The following is an 18897-nucleotide window of genomic DNA, read 5'->3' on the forward strand; positions in this document are numbered from 1 at the left end:
AGACAGGGATGGGGCCAGCAATGGTGACATTATCACCCAGAGGGTGTCTGGGGCACTTTTGACTCGGTTGTACAATTTTTAAAAAATCTTTGCTTCACAGAGTATCAGAACATGTGGGAGGAAAGGGTCGGCATAGAGATCAAGAGACATCAGAATTAGGAGCTGGAGCAGCGCAGGCCTTAACTTGGGCAGAACACCTTTAAAAAGAAATGAAAAAAGAAACCGTTCTTTGGGGCAGTGTCTGCCTTGTGTGGCTTCATTTAATATCTTTTGAGGGAGGGGATTGCTGTGTTTGGAGGGCTTAACGCTTCTCTGTGTCTGTAAGGAACTGACACTTGTGTCTATCCAAGAGTTGGTGGAACAACTCCCCTCTGCTTGGGTGTTTCTAGAGAGTCTACCACTGGGATGATGAAGCGTAATTTTAACACAGTTTAATGTAATTCTCTTTGGCTTTCAACTCCAGGAGCTCTGAGCACAATCTGTCCTAGCTAGACAGCAATCACTTGAAGCTGCAAGAGTGATTCTTCTGGGGCGATCCCTCTAGGAAAATTAAGACCCAAGGAAGGGCCCCTCGAATCCTTGAATGAAAAAGGACTGCCCAGCAACGGGAAAGGAAAGATGCATAGGCGAAGCTGTCTTTGGAAATGACTTACCCACTGCCTCTTCAGAGTACAGTAAGCTTGGAAAGGTTAACACGATCACAGAGCCCACCAATGATGACATTTAACTGAACTGCCTTCCCCACCTGCTGCCACACGGAAGGGGAATCACGAACCAGCCAGCCTACCAGCCCATTAGCACAACCAAATAGACCTGCCTGACGCTGAGCCATCAGGGCAGCCCCTCAGAGCCTCTTTCCTATATTAATCAGCCTTTATCTTGCTCTTCAAGGGGCTGGGTGCAGAGAGACTTCACACCTTGAACTTGTGCTGCTGGAGCATTCCCCACCATTGTGGGGGAGGCCAGCTGTGATTAAAATTCACTGACACAAGCCACCTCACAATGGTGTCTACCCAATTAGGCTCATGCAAAGGGAAAGCCTGTAGACTTATTTATTTGACTGATATATGTGAAGGGCGTAAATGCTAACAAAAATTGATCTGAAGAAGACTAGGTTTTTTGAGGGTGATAATATCGTGTAAGTTCCCAAGGGAAGTTTAAAGCTCTCTTTCCAAGACGCCCAGATGGCCAGCCAAACTACAAGTGTGTCTAATCGATGAGAGCTTTGAATGGAAAAATGGATTTTAAGAATCGACATTCAGCTTTCTTAGACATTTTTCGTTTGCATATTATATGTGGCTAGAATTTCATTTTCTCTTATTTACTCTGCTTGATTACAATGTCTCATAGGTTTGTTTCATTGTTGCTGTTGTTTTATTCCTGGGAATCTATGGACTTGCCATACAGGTTACTTCACAAATTCTACTTCTTCCCCTTACTTAATGTGCGCACTCTTCGCGGAGACTCCCCAGAAAGACGGAAGGCTCCTTGGTGTTGGCTCTGCTGATCAGGTCACCCAGAGGACAGAACCTTGGGAGATGGCTATAATCAAACACAGCAATGCAAATGGAAAGTAGAAGGGCTAACATCAATAAACATAAGGTCTTCTTATAAACCAGGGCTCGCTATGCCAAACCACACAGGTCGGTCACAGAGAAGAAAGACTAAGGCTAGGACAGACCTCAGGGAGAAGAGACACAGGCTTGGTTCTAAGATTATTGGCATTTTTGCTGAAAAAAAGAGGAGAATAGGACTGAATGTCCAGCTTTGGAATACACTCTTTCCAAGTTCCTAAAAGAAGACAGAGCCAGACAGGGCTCCCGAGGCTGGCTTTCCCAAGACTTGGCAAAATCAGAACGAAATCCCAAGGACACTGGGGTGCTTCAGCGTATCCAGGGAAGGGGCTCTTGGCCTTGGGGAAGTCCATTCCTTTCCAACCTCTCACATGGAGCCGAGAACACCAGAATCTACTGAACCAAAGACTGCCTCTCAGTAGACACTGTAAAAAAGGACACAATTCAAATTCATCTAATAAGAGCATTTTATTTCTGAGAAATACAGAGGAGCTGAAAGGGTGGGGAAGGGAAAGAAGGCGGCGAGGCATCTCTCCGAACCGATCGCCATACTCACCCCCGTGTGAGGGTTTGCTCTGTCCGGGGCAGACACACGACATGCCCAAACCCATTTGCTGAGCCTGGCATGGAAGCGGACGGGGTCTGCACCCCCTGGCATGTGAGAACATGCCACTCCTGGCAAGAGAATGAGGAAAGAAGACAAGGGGCTTTAGAAGATCTTTGATTCAATTCAAATATGGTCCAGAAGCATTAAGATGAGATATTTAAAAGAGGCTTACCTTCCATGCCATACCAGTTGGGAGTCTTCCAGACTTAAACAGCTCTTCTCTTTCTTGACTGGGAAGAGCTGATGGAGGGCGCATGTAGAATCTTGTCTTCCGGAGGCTTTTGAAAGGACCCTCTCCCTGAGGCAGGGGAGAGCAGTCCAGCCTTGTGCATAGGGACGGGCTGAAGGACCTCTGAGATTCTCAGACTTGGCTGATTCCCAGAGGCGAGTGATTCAAGGGATGCTTTCTTTATTTTCCCTGACATGGCATTTTGGCCTCAGCACCCTCAGCATTGCACAAAATCCTTTGGCTGGTGACCACATGCCGCTGAGAAATTCAGAATTTAGGCGTTCATGAAATGAACCACAGAAAAAGAGCACATAGCTCAGAATTCAGGCACACCGGGGTGTACGCCAACAAGGACACAAAGCAGGTTCCTGGAGTCAAACTCCAGTAGGCAGCCATACCACGGATAGAGTTCAAAGAGGTGAAACCACTCTAACAGTGGACAATGCTGGCCAAGAGTTCAAGTTCATGTCACACAGAAAGGCGCATCAGACCAGCTCAGCTCCAGTTTCCCAGATGCTGTCAGCCTCAAGCTTGCAACAGAACAGTTGGAACAGATGAGGTACCCCGGGGTGACACCTGCAGGAAGCAGGGCAGAGCTGGCTGCCACCTAGCAGCTCTGCTCCGTGACCTCTTTTGCCTCTGATAAAGTATTAAACTCTGTCACAAGACCCCACTGCAGGCTCACCCTAGGGTACCAGTTCATTCAACTGGCACCTCAGGGGTCTGCGTGAATGTCCGCTCTGGGAAATGCTAGATGGCCGTGGGCCTACACCTCTGGGAGTCATCATGAACTCCTCCATCCCATCCGTCACCTTCACAAGTCAAGAAGCACTAACAAGCAATGTTCCCACGGGATATTCTGCTTGATAGCAGCAAAGGACAGAACCACGCTTCCTAATCTGACCTCCAGTAAGATGACGGCATCAGGAATCCCTCATGAGAAGAGGCCTTTTCCACCCATAGCAAGAATGGCTCAGACCCTCGGTGGCTGGATATGTGTAACCCTCCTGATGGCTGAATACTCATACCAGAGCCCTCTTAGTCTCTTGATGTTGTTAGTGCAAATACTTCAACAGGAAATAGCTATCTGAAAATAAATAATACCCAGCAAAAAGGCTTACCCTCAGATACCACTCCCTCCCACTTGTGCCAGCAGTGTCAAAGTAACCTTCCTCGTGAGAGCTTGTTTGCCCAGTCAGAAGACCAGCCCAGAGTAGCCCTGCCTTCCACGGACAGCCTTCCAAATTTCAGTGTTAAAGTAAATCCCTTGATCAATGCAGAGGCTCATGATTGTTTTAGCAAAGAGGGCAAGACAACGTATTTGAATACTCACTTTGACGAATCTATGAAGTATATTACAAGTGCACCAATGCTCAGAGCAAAGACTAAGACAACCTGCAAAAGAAGAGGAAAACGTCATCACTTAAGAGCCGACACCAGGAAGCTTCGTATTTCGTGTTTGGGGTTTTTTGGACACACGCGACAGCAGCTGGGAAGCAGGGTTCTGACTGCTTTCTGGGGCCCCCTTGGGAATCTCAGTCCCTGGAGGCCCCCACCGGACGCCCTGATGTGGCCTTCGCATCTTGCAGCGGGCAGCAACCTCAGTGCCGGCCAACAGGGGTCAGGGCAGACTCTTGGATCTATGGCTCTCATCCTGCCCTGTCCTCAACAGGATCCAGCTTCTCAGCAACTGAAGTCTCTGGTGGGAAGGGCAGGCAAACATTCAGGTGACACAATGGGTCATGTTATATGCAACCAGGGCCCAGAGGAACTCAAATATGGGAATATCAATTTTTCACAGCTCTGCCAAGATACCACTTGGCAGTGGATACATACCATAAAATTCACCTATTTTAAGCATACAGTTCAATGACTTCGAGTAACTGACCAAGTGGTACAGCCATCACTGTCATCTAGTTTCGAACATTTTCGTCAATCCCAGTTACACCCCTCACAGGGACACGCAAGAACGGTCAGTCCCTACTTCTGCCCGATAGCCTACGCAAACCCTGATTTACTTCCTGTCTCCAGGCAAGAACCATCAATTTGAAAAGCACATATCTGCTGCTTGGACGTGTGTGTGTGTGTGTGTGTGTGTACTTATAACACCTCTCAAGTATTCTGGAAACAGTTTAGGTGAGGAAAGCCAAAGCTGGTAATACATTAGAGCCAGCTACACAAGCATCCCTGTTCATGTTTACACTCTTCACTCAGAATTCATCCCTGCTGATCTAGAAGACAGTCTGGCATCTCCGTCAAAGACTACCTGTCACATGGAAGCCCATCCAAGCCATATGTCGCCGCTGAGGCAGACACCGACACTTCTGCCCCCTCTCTCCATCCCAGTTTGTTTATTTAGTCTTTCACAGTGGAGACCAGTAGGGCATCTAAATGGATGCTCAGAAATAAGAAAGATGCGAAGATTGAAAACCAAAGTCAACACCACTGCTAGACACAGTGCCAGGGCGCAGCAACGACCTTTCAGACACGCTATCTCCTAAAGGGACTTTGGAAGGAAAGAAGTGTCAGTCTCCTCTGAGTATCTACATATTGCCATCCCTCTGGCAGCAGCTGGCGGAGAGAGAGGAATCCCAGCTTATGTAATGACTGGGCATGGTCAAGCCGTGTGTGTGTGTGTGTGTGTGTGTGTGTGTGTGTTACAGAGAGAGAAAGGACCACACACACATATCTGTACTGTGTGTGTGCACCAAAGCAGTGGAGCGGAAATGAAATCTACATACGGCATTCGCTGGAAACACTGCAGAGCCCCATGGAGCTGCCGGACAGGCGGCCGACCGCATAGTAAACACCGACAGTGACAAACAGCGGAAGGAAGACACAGCTTCACAGCACCTGACAAACTATCCTTATGAGAGGAAGTGGTAAAGCAGTACACCACTGGGGCTTATTTAATTCTTCCATTTTGTCTCAAAAACTAAACCACGCTGCAACTGAATCCAAGGCAGCACTGCAGTCTGCTGCGGGCAATCACCATCTCTCCGGGGGCTAATCCCCCCAGCAGGCTCACCCCAGACGTTCCCCTCACACTCACTCATTCATTCTTTGTAAAAGTCATCCACAAAAACAAACAAAAACATAAACAAGCCTGGCTTTCCCCCCTCTATTATCTGAATGAGGCACCAAAACAAATAGCTTCAGATTAACTTTGATCTGTGTTGCTATTTCTGAGACATAAGCAGTTAGATCCTGGCCCCGACCTCATTCTCAAAATGCTGCAAAGGGAAGGGGTGTGGCCAGGACACAGGGGAAGGACCTCTTCTTCATTCATAAACAGCTGACCGAGACTAATCTCTGCTGGCTGGACTGTGTGTGTGTGTGTGTGTGTGTGTGTGTGAATCCTGAGCTGGTCAGAGCGGGCTATACCGGCCAAGGAGGGGAGGGGAGGGAAGGGCAGGGATGCAGGGGAGAGGGGAGGAAAGAGGATGGAAGCCCTTGCAAATGGCATCTACATCATTATGCAACACGCTCAGAATCTAAGCTCTCCTGCAATGGTGAGGATTTCCCAGCACTGGGGGGCCAGACCAAGTAGCCGACTCTGATTTGTCCCAGCTGCCTTCACTTGGCCTCTGTGACGGGGAAAAATGTGCAGCTTATTTAAGCAAATCAGCCAGTGACAGGAGGAGAGGACTCCTGCTAGCTTCTTAAGATGCAAACTCAAATATCAGCACCTCTCTGATAGGGTAAGGGAGGGAAGTAATCCAAAGGCAAATGACCTCCAAGAACTGAAGATCCTGATGAGTGAGCCTGTTCTTGGGTCCACATGGTGGGCCAGAAGCCTGGTTCCTGAGGCACAGGGTGTCCAACTGTTCCACCCACCCGCCTCCACGACTGACGTGATCAACGGGGAGCAGACCAACTTCTCAGGATTAAGGCAACTAGGCATGTGATTTTTAAACTTGCTAAATGGCTCTTTATCATGTCAGGCTTGATTGCATGGTCAACCTGGATCCAAGCACTACAGAAAATGCATCAGCTCCTTGGCTTACACCATGAAAACAGGAATCCAACAAAGATTCGTCTTCTACAAGGCCCTGGCAAAGGACTAGCACTCTCTCTCTCCATCCTTTATACCTCTCTCTCACTCTGACAAATCGCCCATTGTCTGAGAACCCTGCTCTAAATATGAAAAAATTAGGTCCAACTGCAAACAATGGTTAGATATTTAGCCTAAATGCCAGTGGTTATGTTATAGAGCACCCAGAAATAATTATCTAAGTATTTATTTCACATCTGCTATATTTGAGGCCCTAGGAAAAGTGGGAAAAAGTCCACTTGGAGTCACGAAACATACTCCTTTGTGGAGTAACCCTTACATAGTAACCTATGTTACATTACGCGATGATGCAACTTGTGCCGGGTTGTACGGCAAACGTATAGTCAATCTGCAACGAGGTATTGACTAGGTAGAGATATAAATGGGAGAAGTTAAGGATGGGTGGGAACCATAGGGGCTCTTGACTCAATATGGTTTTTGTTCTCAATGTGTCCCTTCTCCATACCTGTATTGGCTACTCTAGCATCCCTTCAGTAAGGGGGGAGGCCACTGGGAGTCCTTCCATGTGCCTCAATAGTCCCAGGAATAAAAGGCACTTAGTCCAAGGGACATGGTAAAATGAGGCCACGAGAAGCACAACACCTGAGATTGAGAAGCGCTAGCCCTCCAGCAGCAGGGTCACAGAAGACCCCTTCCAATAACCAAGCACTTCACAAAGCTGTTGCAAACAAGACCTTGTAAACACAGTCTGACATGTGGGACAATATGAGCATTCCCTCTCGAGGCACACTGTGCGCTGACCTCCGCCAGAGCCTTCCTAGCTTTTCACAGGTTGGGGTCCCCAGATCATCACGGCTACCTGGAATGGCGCGAGCCACCATATTCTTAGGTTGACAAAAAAATACCTCATGCTACATGATGATATGAAGTACTGAGCGATATTTACGGAGGTGCTGGATACCTAACAAAAGTGATTTGATTAATGTCATTGAAACAAGGGTACCCTTGAGTTATCTGTTCTCAGAAATGGAAGGTCAAACACTACATGTGTTTGCACAGAAGAATATCAGGAAAAGACCCACAGATACAGACACGCATTGTATTTTAAAAAAAAGTTTGTCCATAACGCCTGGCACCAGGAGCCTGATGATAAATGGAGCACAGAGAGGGGATGTTCACAGATATTTTCATGATGGTCATTCCAGCAGGTCCTGGAGATCTCTCAAATGTCTCAGAAAGTTCATGAAAATGGAAAGCAGGATGGCAACGCACAGAATATCCCCTGTCAGGTCACTGAGGATCTCCATGGAAAGGACAGTCCCAGTAAGAATGAACACAGAATGAATGAATCAGGAAGGTGGGCTCTTAAACATGTTGCCTGTGCTAGAAACTGGTTTTCCAAGTTGTTATAGTTCGACCCAAGTGCTTTCAGTAGACAGTAGTCACGAGTCTGCGAGGGCCTCCAGACACTCACTGGAGCAAAGGCTTAGAAAGGCAGCTCCCATCACAATCCCCTCCCAGGAGTGGCATTTCTTAAAAAAACAGAGATGCCTTCCCCCTGCCCTGGAACCAGAGAGTGGCCAGCTGGGGGGACGGGCAAGCTGGGCACCTCTATCTTTTCACAAGCTCCACCAGTGAATCTGATATATGGCCAAGAATGGGAGTCACTGAATTAAAGCCATTAGGGGAAACCACTTAGCTCAAGTCAGAGATTAATTTACAAATGTCGCCTTAACAATTAGCCCATTAGAACATATGTATGAGGCCTGGAGGCTTTGAGAATCATGCTAGGAGTACTCTAGAAAGAACAGAGAAGAGGATGGATTAATTCTCTCCTGAGCAGGTTTTATACATTATCAGGTTCCAGCAGAACAAATGACCCTAATTAATGATTCTGCACATTTAATTGGGGCCTAGCCAGTCACTGGCAGCAGCGACCCCTCCAAAAATGGACCATTTTCTCCATATAATCCCAAAGGCACATCACTATTTTTTTTATTGAGGTATAATTTATATACAATAAAATTCACTATATAAAAACAATAGATATGAGAACTCCCAAGGCAAAACAATGTGGGGATGTTTTGTTTATGAGTGATAACATCATTCCACCCTCCAAATTAAAATGTTTGGTCTGGTGAATTTAACAGCTCCGACAGACATTTATTGAACCCCTTTGTACAAAGCCCAGAGGGAGAGAGAGGGAAAAAGAAAACAAAAAGAGCAAAGTCAGTCCTGGTCTTTGCCCTCAATGAGCATGGAATCCAGAAGTTGAAATTACTAAGGTGTCCCCTGTGGCTTTGATAAATGCCTCACCTACGAACGGACATTTCTGGGATGTCCAAGGAAGGAGAGGACCCAGAAGCAACACCACTACCAGCACAGACCCCCGAAGCGGGAGGGGAAGGGGAGGTTAGAAAAGCCAGGGAGAAGAACGGAAATCCCTGACACCCCCACTCCACCAGTCTGCTGCCGGGAAAGGCAGGCACCAGCACATCAGCAGACAGATTCCTGGCATTGAGGGTACAGGCCCCCTTGGGTTGGAATCCCCACTGTCCCCATAAGCTGTATGCTCTTGAGCCTATCACTTCTCACCTCCAGGACTCCACGTCCTGACCTGTGAAATGGGCCTTTGGAACAGATGGTCATGAGATCAGGACCCAAGTAGGTTTTCGCTCATAGTGAAAGAACTCAAAACTTTTGGCTGGAGAAGGCAGCGTTCTTTGATGCCAAGGAGATGTCATTTGTATGACATTTGTATGTCATTGTAACTCGGCACAATGGCCATTATGCATGTCACTAATCTGGGTTAGAGGGTTTCTTTCAGATAATCGTAAGTGGGAATCCGATGGACACTCGGATTCATGGTTTTTGTGTGTCCTGTAGCACAATCAATTGCTCAAGCAGGTGCCATTGCACGAAACCACACAACCTAGAGGGGCCACTGGCTGGCCCTCTCGTGGCTCCGTGCCTCATTCTGCTCTTGCTACAGGGAAAAATGAGTGGGGGAGGTCTCGCTCAGTCTCCTTTCCTCTTGCCTCTGTGAATCTTTGAAAAGCCCACGTTTCTGTAGGTTTTGCCCAAAGAAGCTCACACTCTGAATATCAGTTTCTTCTTAAGGAAAAAAAAAAGGATATGTTTTTCTTCCCGGTCTGCCAGTATACTAATGTTTTCCTCACCCTTCAACCACTCTCAAGAGAAGACATGATCTTGCTACCAAGAAAGGTATTTTTGTTATCCCAAATAACAAAAGATTTGTAAAATATAAAACCAATATTTTGACAGTGCCATTTAAACATCCAAAGGTCCCCTAAGTTTCCAAAATAACATTCTGGCACATTACTTTTGACTTATGAACTGCTTATACAAAAAGGCTGCAAGTTGATTCACTGAAAGCCAAGACTCCAAACAACGGTTTAAGTACAGATATGTTCAAGATGAAAGAATAAAAGAATAAAGAAGTGCTTTCAGTAGTTATTATTTAGAATTATAAAATACGTGGGATTTCCAGATAAGAGTAAAATTGTGCTTTATACAAATGTACAGAAGCCTAGTGAAAACGTTGATGCCTTTGGGGGCATTTAAATTGGTGCTTCCAATAATGCAATACTTAAAGCCATACTCATTACAGACTAGACTGGATTGTTAGGACAAAAGATACAATTTGGAGAGGACTTCCCACCCCTTAAATTGCTCCAAATGACTTCCACGGCTTTGGGTATAAAGAAAAAAAAAAATCCCAGCTTATGAGACCCTGCAAATCCTGGCCCCTTTCCTCTGCTATAGACTGAAATTAATTGAAATTTCAGGTCTTCTTATTCACCATGTGTGTCTCCCCACCCCAACTACCACAGGACCTTTGCACAAGTCCTCCAAAAAGTCTTACCTCTATTCATAAACCATTCATCCTTCAGATCTCTGCTCTGCTGCCACTTTCCTGCCATTAATGCAGAGAGTCCCCCCATGAACACAGTAGTTTGTAGCACTTAGCATGGCAAAAGTTTTACATTTTTTGGTGCAATCACTTGATCAAATCCTCTCTCCTCCGCTGGACTGCAAGTTCTATGAAGACAGTTTGCCTGTCCATTTTTGCTCATCACTAAACTCCCAGAAGCTAGCAAAGTGTCTCAATCAATATTTGTTAAATAAATGTGTATTTGGAGAACAGTCAGGAGAATATGTTTGGACACTGGGTATAATGAAAGCAAAAGAGAGCTGGAAGGACATGGACCCTTCACAGAGTAAGACCTTGGAGCTTAAAACCCCAGAAAGAGGTGAGGTATAGTTCCCATGAAGGCAGGATCCAAGGGACCCCTGGCTGGAGTGGAGAGCGACCGGAGAGCATCACGGTTTAGGAGGTCGAGGATCTGGGAGGCAAGGAGCCTAGCAAGGAGGATCAGTGTGCAGATCGGAAGGGGGAAGGGGACGGCTGCAGCTGGGGGAAGGGGAAGGAAGGAGGAGTCGGGGATGGAGCCGCCCTGAATGGGACGTCGGCATCTGGGAGGTCAGACAGGGTAAGGACTCAGCAGGATGGCAGGAGCCTCAAGAGAAAAGGTTTTGCATCAAGAAGGAAGAGGCTATGGAGTCCCAGAGTGTTCAGGGGTCCCTGGGCTATAAAGAAACAAGCCACCTACAAAGAAGTGAGGGAAACTTTGTCTCTCTGAAAGACCGGTTCAATTATAAGGTGGCAGATATCAGGAGTGCTACAGGAAGAAGTTGAGAATTCAAATTAGGATCGGGACTGGGAATGTGTGAAAACAAAGTGAAGTACGTGTCAGAAGGAAGTAATACACAAAATAATGTAAATATTAATGTATAAGCAATGCGTGAATACAGAAACACGCACACACACACTGCAAGGGACACAGAGATAAACTGATACTCTACCCATTAATCACAAATACTAGGTCTCTATCAATATTTATTAACCAATCACATTCCTAGCAATGTATCTCTGCCCATTTCCAAATTAGGTAATTTCAGAATGACCATAGGACCATTCAGGACCATTCCAAAATCCTGGAAAATAATAGGGTTCCTTCTTAAGGCAAACTACTAAAAACAATTTTATTGTAAATCACACATCTGTTGGCAAACAGACTAAGCACAATAATGAGCTTTTTTCAGCGGGGAGAGGAGAATTTGACTAATATGGAATAGATATCAAGGGTCTGGATTCTTCTTTCTTTTTTTTTTTTTTTTAATTTTCCCCAAGGAAGTATTAGGGGCATAATCATACATCAGTTGCGCAATCTCTTCCCTCCTGAGGGACCATGTTGCTATAACTCCGGGGCACAAGTTGTGCATATTTCTGCAGGTCAGTGTTTCCCTACTGCCATGGAGATGTCAACAGTGTTACATCTTGGATTTCGTTAACCATGCTCATTTCATTTTGCACAACACAAATATACAGAAGAGTTAAATGTGCTTCTCTAAAAGCCCCAATTTATTATAAATGAAAACAAGAAACTGAAAGGATCGAAAGCAATTGGAACATTGGGCCAAAACTTTCCTGATAATTGAGGTTTAATGACACTAAAATCTTATATACCATGGCATCATATAAAACTTAAAAGGTTGATTTTCACATTTTTTCAAAGATTTTATTTATTTATTTGAAAGAAAGAGATCACAAGTAGGCAGAGAGGCAGGCAGAGACACAGGGGGAAGCAGGCTCCCTGCTGAGCAGAGAGCCCAATGTGGGACTTGATCCCAGGACCTTGAGATCATGACCTGAGCCAAAGGCAGAAGCTTAACCCCTTGCGCCAAACTGGTGCCCCTGATTTTCACATATTTTTATGAACAGCATTAAACTGATAAACTGGCAAGCTTGATAAAAGCCTTCCATTCGAGGGCTAAAGTTTGAGAGACCTTTCTTGTCTAATTACTGAAAATCCTGGGGGAAAATTTCTATCTGCTGGTGGAGCTCCCAAGTTTGACCCTAATGAGCTTGTGGGGAAATTGTCTGGCTTAAATGCATGAGGGTCTGGCCAACTGGATTTTAAACTTAATTATATTCATAAGATGAGAAAACTTGTATAGAACTGTCCAGTCACCAGTTGCCACTTATCATCACCAAGGACTAAATTTATGGCCATCTTTGGCTTCCTTCTCAAACCGTCCTTTTCTTACAGAATACTGAAGGCAAACATGGAAGTGAAAGCAAGGACTCAAAAACATACTTGTACACCCAAATTTGTAGCAGCTTTGGAAGCAACCCACATGTCCACTTATAGATGGACAGATAAACAAAATGGTGTCTATATGTATCATGAAATACCAGCCTTGAAAAGGGAAAAAAATCAGACAGACACTACCACATGGGTGAACCTTGGCAATATTGTGTTAAGTGAAATAAGCCAGACAAAAGGACCATCTTGCATGGTTTCGCTTGCATGCAGAACCTTGAGAAGTCAAGTTCACAGAGACACAAAGTAGAATGGTGGTGGCCCGAGCCTGCAGGGGAGAGGGGGATAGGGAATTCTTGTTTAATATGTATAGAGTTTCTGTTTAAATTGATCAAGAAGTTCTGGAGATGGATAGCGGTGATGGTTGTACCACACTGTGAAGGTGTTTTTTTTTTTTTTTTTTTAAGATTTTATTTATTTGTCAGAGAGAGTGAGCACAGGCAGACAGAGTGGCAGACAGAGGGAGAAGCAGGTTTCCCGCTGAGCAGGGAGCCAGATGTGGGACTTGATCCCAGGAAACTGGGATCATGACCTGAGCCGAAGGCAGCTGCTTAACCAACTGAGCCACCCAGGCATCCCACTGTGAAAGTACTTTAAGCTACTGAACTATATACACTTACAGGTAGCTAAAATGACAAATCTTACATGACATTAATCACAATAAAAAAATAGAAGAAAAATTCTGAGATTCTGCAAGAAAAATCTATCAGTATATTTAAATTTCAAAAGAAACAGAATCGTCTTTCCAGAGGGATACTAATATCTCTCCTCTCAATGGCAGTGGGGCCCTGTATGAAACTTTTACTACATACATGTGACTCCTGCTTCTCTGGGATGTTTGATCTTATTCCTTAGTAGGCTGGAATTTCCCCTTGGTTCCAGAATCTATCCCTATCGAGCCGCAGGGAACCTACAGGAGTCCCCATCTCCCCCTCCCACTTTCAGCCCCATCTATTACAGTTACACAAAGAAGACTATGAACTTCTCAGGGATCAGGGTTTCTAACTAGAGCCAGAACCTAATATGTCTTTGGGTAAATGTAGCTAAAGTCCCAGATATGACAGGGAGTTTTAAAAGAATATATCCTTTACCACAATAGAAAAAAGAGAAGAAAAGAAAAGAATGTACACCTTTGGCTTACAACATTTTAAAATCTGTAACAACCTCTAAAAGATAACATCATGGACACAAGACATTTGGTCCCTAAGGTCTGAACTTCAGGGCCAAACTGTAGCAATGGCTTAGTTACAGCCATTTAGTGGGTTAATAGGACCTTCAAGTCACCCCTAGAACAATCTAAACTTTCTATCTTTTACAATAATCATTTTGCCACCAATAGTGTTGCTTTTAAAAAAAGATTGTCAACGCAACCTGGAAAGCAGGGCCACCAAAGGCCCTGCACGTCAAGAGTGGGTCAAAGATGATAAACAATCATTCAACTGACAATAAAACATTGACACCAATGTTGACAAACCTTCAAAATCAGTGCCCCGCCCCACTATGCCCTGCCAGGTTCGACCATAAAGGCTCACGTTCATGTGCTTGGTTCCCAAAGCACCATATTGTTTTTCCTCTTTTGTAGACCCAACAGCTGACAACAAAGGGGTTGACCTTGGCAAATGCCATCTAGATAAGAATGAAACCAGGAAGCCCCCTGTGCTAAGGTTTGTGGTAGGTTGAGATCCTAGTGTCCAAAGAGAAGGTACTAGCTTGTCCACTTCTGACATCTCTCCCTCCTTCCCTCACCTCTGGGAAAAAATTCTTTTTGAATTTACTGTGGTACTCCTACAAACAAGCTGCCTTTCTTGAAGGAAGTGGAAATCTTCATGAGATAGCATTCCTCATGCTCACACATTCCCGTCCCAACAGCACGGAAAATCAGAAGGCAAGGGTCAGTGGTACACATCTCAACTCGTGCAATTATGGCTGTCCTCGGTGGGGGAGGGGGCCCACACCCCACCCCATCACTGTTCATTTAGAAAGGTTGGACCACAGCCCCAGCTGCCGCCCTACTTCCTGCAACATCTCACGCATCTCCCCGTGGCCCGAGAACAATCAGATGCTAATAATGCCACACAGCGGAACCACAGCTCTGGCTCACGGGAGACCAAATAGAAAAATCACAAACTCCACTTGCATGGGGCACGCGGTAGGGCTGGAGGGACTGGAACATGGTCAGGTAACATAGCTTTCCTGCCTCTCTCGGCATCGCTCTTGGGAAACAAGGAGAAAGAGGACTGCCTAGGTAATGCTACTTGTTGTATATTCAAGGCCATTTAAAAGGAGGAAGAGGACGTGTATGTATGATGTTCAGGTCTCCTTTCTACTTCAGTCTCTTTATAGGCAGAGCAGGCACACAGACTGTCTTCAGCAAGAGGGGAGCCAAAAATTTGGGAAGAATTTTGTATTCCCTATTTTTAAGAGCTTTGACACAGTTATCAAGGAGAAATCAGAATTGACGGGGCGCCTGGGTGGCTCAGTGGGTTAAAGCCTCTGCCTTCGGCTCAGGTCATGATCCCAGGATCCTTGGATCGAGTCCCACATCGGGCTCTCGGCTCAGCAGGGAGCCTGCTTCCTCCTCTCTCTCTCTGCCTTACTCTGCCTACTTGTGATCTCTGTCAAATAAATAAATAAAATCTTTAAAAAAAAAAAAAAAAGAAAGAAAGAAATCAGAATTGGGGCAGATGTCCTTCAGTCTTTGTATGGGTTTGCCAAATTTTCTATTTATATGTGGGGGAGAACCATCACCTTCTCAGGGGTTTCGGGGCTCTTATCATCTGGCTGTGTATTTTAGCACAGCCCCATCCTGATCACTTAATTCCCCTCCATGTCTACTCCATTATAAGATCTTCGGGACACCTGGGTGGCTCAGTTGGTTAAGCAGCTGCCTTCGGCTCAGGTCATGATCCCAGCATCCTGGGATCGAGTCCCACATTGGGCTCTTTGCTCAGCAGGGAGCCTGCTTCTCCCTCTGCCTCTGCCTGCCATTCTGTCTGCCTGTGCTCGCTCTCTCTCCCTCTCTCTCTCTGACAAATAAATAAAATCTTTTAAAAAAAACTTTATGCACAAGAATTCATTTTTCTGAACTATCCACACCATTCCACAGCTACCCGGTCATTCATTCATTGCATGCAGTTACCAAGTGTCCACTACAGACTCTGAGGTGAGCTGGCATGGGATACAGAATAGGAGAGAATGGTCCTGCATTATAGAACTTGAACTCTCTTTTTGATTCTTATGCAGAGGAGGATGACAGATGCCAAGATGAGGTTCCCAGCATCAAAAGCCTTTCCAGACATTTATGCTATAGCTTAAGAGTAGTTTCCAAATATGAGTATGGATGGGAACTATCCACAGGGCATGTTAAAACACATATTGCTGAACCTCATCCCAGACATTGCAATTCGGTAAGTCTGGGGGAGCGTGAAAATTTGAATCTTTAACAACCTCCAGGCAATGCTGATGTTGCTGGTTAAAGGACCATATTTTGAGAATCACTGCTTTAGGCCATCAGAAAAAATTTCCAAAAGTCAATCCTTTCCAGATATTCTGTCTTCTTTGAGTATGGGTGTAAAAACATTTTAGATGGGTTATTTGGGTCTGTGCTATTTGGACAAAATCCCCTTAAAATATCTGTAAAATTTGAAGGCTTCTAAAAGGGAGAAAACTGGCCAGAACTCTCTCTTGAAATATTATTCAAAATCATTTTTGTACACTAGTCCAATGTGCTGGACAATGCCAACAACATGTTTTGGTTTTGTTCTTAATTAAACTGATATATCTTCTCCATAAGAAGGTATGTCATGAATTTAGATATGTCACTACTGCTGATAAAACTATTAAAACTCCCATTTCTGATACATAAGCTTAGATTTCTGAAGACATACTTCAGCCAAGACTTGTAACGGTGTGGCTGAGGAGACTTGTAACGGTGTGGCTGAGGAGACTTGTTTCTGAAGAAAGTAATCAAAAAGTACCACAAATGGAAAACGGGATCTCATTGATAAACAATTCCCTTTCTTGTTGGAAAGAAGTGGTGCTAAACAACAGTTGTCCACAAGTTTTCCAAAATCAAAAGAACCAAAGATCATGCTTCTGCGCATTTTTCCCAGACATGTCTAAGACCGAGGAAAGACAGACCCAATTCCCTTGGTTTAAGCTCCACCTCCTGCCAGAAATTTCTGGCACTAATTTGGCTTTTCTGTGTGCTCTGGGCTGACCAGCCTTCCGAAGAATGCAGGTCTACTTGACATATTCTCTCCAGAAGCAGCCACAGTTATCATTTGAAGCTCCCATTCTAGATGTTGTTTGAAATGCTGTTTCAATTACACACAGGGTGATTGGATTTTTTTTTTAAGGCCTCATTTCTTTTTCCTTTCTTCCTTTTCCTTCCTTCCTTCCTCTCTCTCTCTCTTTCTTTCCTTCATTTCTTCTACTGTAAAATCAAGTCATTCAGAAGCAGACAAGGTGGCAACTCTAAGCCTTCCCTAACTTCATCTTGCTGCTTCACTGAAGGCAACTCCTGAAAGACTCTGAGGAGACTTTCCCAAAGCACTCTCTCATTCTTCATTGTTGTCACCTGTTTTCCTCTCAGTCTCTTGCCCGTGTCTCTGTAAGGGCAAGCAGTGTGTCACTCGTGTCTCTGTCTCCACCTTCTATCCATTCATCCAACCAGCCATCCAGCCATTCATTCTATAAGCATTTATTGAGTGACTACTGTATACCACACCTTGTGCTAAGCCTGGATATACAGCAGAAAACCAAAGAGGGCTCTTGCCTCCATGGACCTTATGGTCTAGAGGAAAGATAAACACTCAACCCACGGTCACACTAGAGAGCAAAAATTGTACATAGTAAAGAGGAGTCTGAAAAGGAGTAGAGAGCTTTCTCAACTGTGAGGTTCAAGGCAGTTTCCCCAGGGAGGAAGGATAAGAAGATGTCAACTAGCATAAGACAAACATTTTACATGCAGAAAACAGTACATCCAAAGCTTCTTGACCATTGTCCCACTGATGCTTGCGGAGTGAAAGGAGAGACCAAGATGGTGTTAGGGTCAAATACACTGAACTAAATGGAAGGAGAACCCACTGTTCTCAAGAAGGAAAAGGTAATCTCCATAGTGAGGATGGAGAAACTGAGGCACAGGGAGCTTAAACGTGAGTGTGATAGGCACAGCTGGGCCTCAAATCCAGGTTTGACTTCCTATCTTTGTTCTTTTAATCCATGACACCAAAGGTACTTCCTGAATTTTAGCTTATGAGGTTGTTAGTATCCCCCAAACCTTCACCTGGTAGAACTCTAGAGTTCCATCTGCTCTTTCAGAGTTCCTTGGTAAAGAAGCATCAAGGCTGGTTTTCTTGGATAGCTATGATAGTAGACCCCTCCCCCACACCAAATGGGGACAAAAAAGGTAATCACTGACCCCCCCCTTGCCCCCAAACCATAAAAACCCTCTCTCCCATCCCCAAGGAAATAGCATGTTTACTGCTTTATGTATACATGATCAGCATATTTTCCAGTCTTATGCCCCATAATGGAAAATTCTTTTATGAAGTCTTAATTTAACAGTGAGAATCATTAGAGATTACTTCCTTTGAATTTTGCATTAGCCTTCTTCCTTGGCCCTTTTAAAAAGCACAAGGGATTAAAAAAAAAGCCATATGAAGTTGTTAATGATTTAATACAGTGATGTTGACATCACAGTGTACCTGTGATCCATTGGGGCTATTCGTCATAAATTCTGTTTTTGTTAAATATTTGTTGAAAATTTTCCAGATATCCTGATTCCTAAGGCTTGAGCGATGACTCAGAACTCTGCATTTTCAACAAGCACACTGTACTCCCCTCTCCCTGTAATTTTGACACATTTGGAGAAACATCCACTTAATGCATTGGTTCCCTTATGAAAAGGAGAACTTTAAAGTTTCTAAAAGATCTTATTTTTTATTTTTTTAATTTTATTTTATTTTTCTGGTGTTCCAAGATTCATTGTTTATGCGTCACACCCAGTGCTCCATGCAATACATGCCCTCCTTAATACCCACCACCAGGCTCACCCAACCCCCCACCCTCCTCCTCTCCAAAACCCTCAGTTTGTTTCTCAGAGTCCACAGTCTCTCATGGTTTGTCTCCCCCTCCAATTTCCCCCAACTCACTTCTCTCCATCTCCCAATGTCCTCCATGTTATTCCTTATGCTCCACAAATAAGTGAAACCATATGATAACTGACACTCTCTGCTTGACTTATTTCACTCAGCATAATCTCCTCCAGTCCCATCCAAGTT

General features: G+C 44.8%; 1 protein-coding gene across 8 annotated transcripts in view; it reads right to left on the reverse strand.

Moving 5' to 3' along the window:
• KCNMA1 (potassium calcium-activated channel subfamily M alpha 1) overlaps positions 1-18897 on the reverse strand; it is a 725872-nt gene that overhangs the window by 356483 nt on the left and 350492 nt on the right. For all 8 annotated transcript variants that reach the window (XM_059397886.1, XM_059397885.1, XM_059397883.1 and 5 more), the window contains exon 3: positions 3744-3805. In XM_059397886.1, coding sequence (XP_059253869.1) covers positions 3744-3805 — 62 coding nt within the window. The remainder of the gene's footprint in view (positions 1-3743; positions 3806-18897) is intronic.

Source organism: Mustela nigripes, chromosome 4 (assembly GCF_022355385.1).
Source record: "Mustela nigripes isolate SB6536 chromosome 4, MUSNIG.SB6536, whole genome shotgun sequence".
NCBI classification, from domain to species: Eukaryota; Metazoa; Chordata; class Mammalia; order Carnivora; family Mustelidae; genus Mustela; species Mustela nigripes.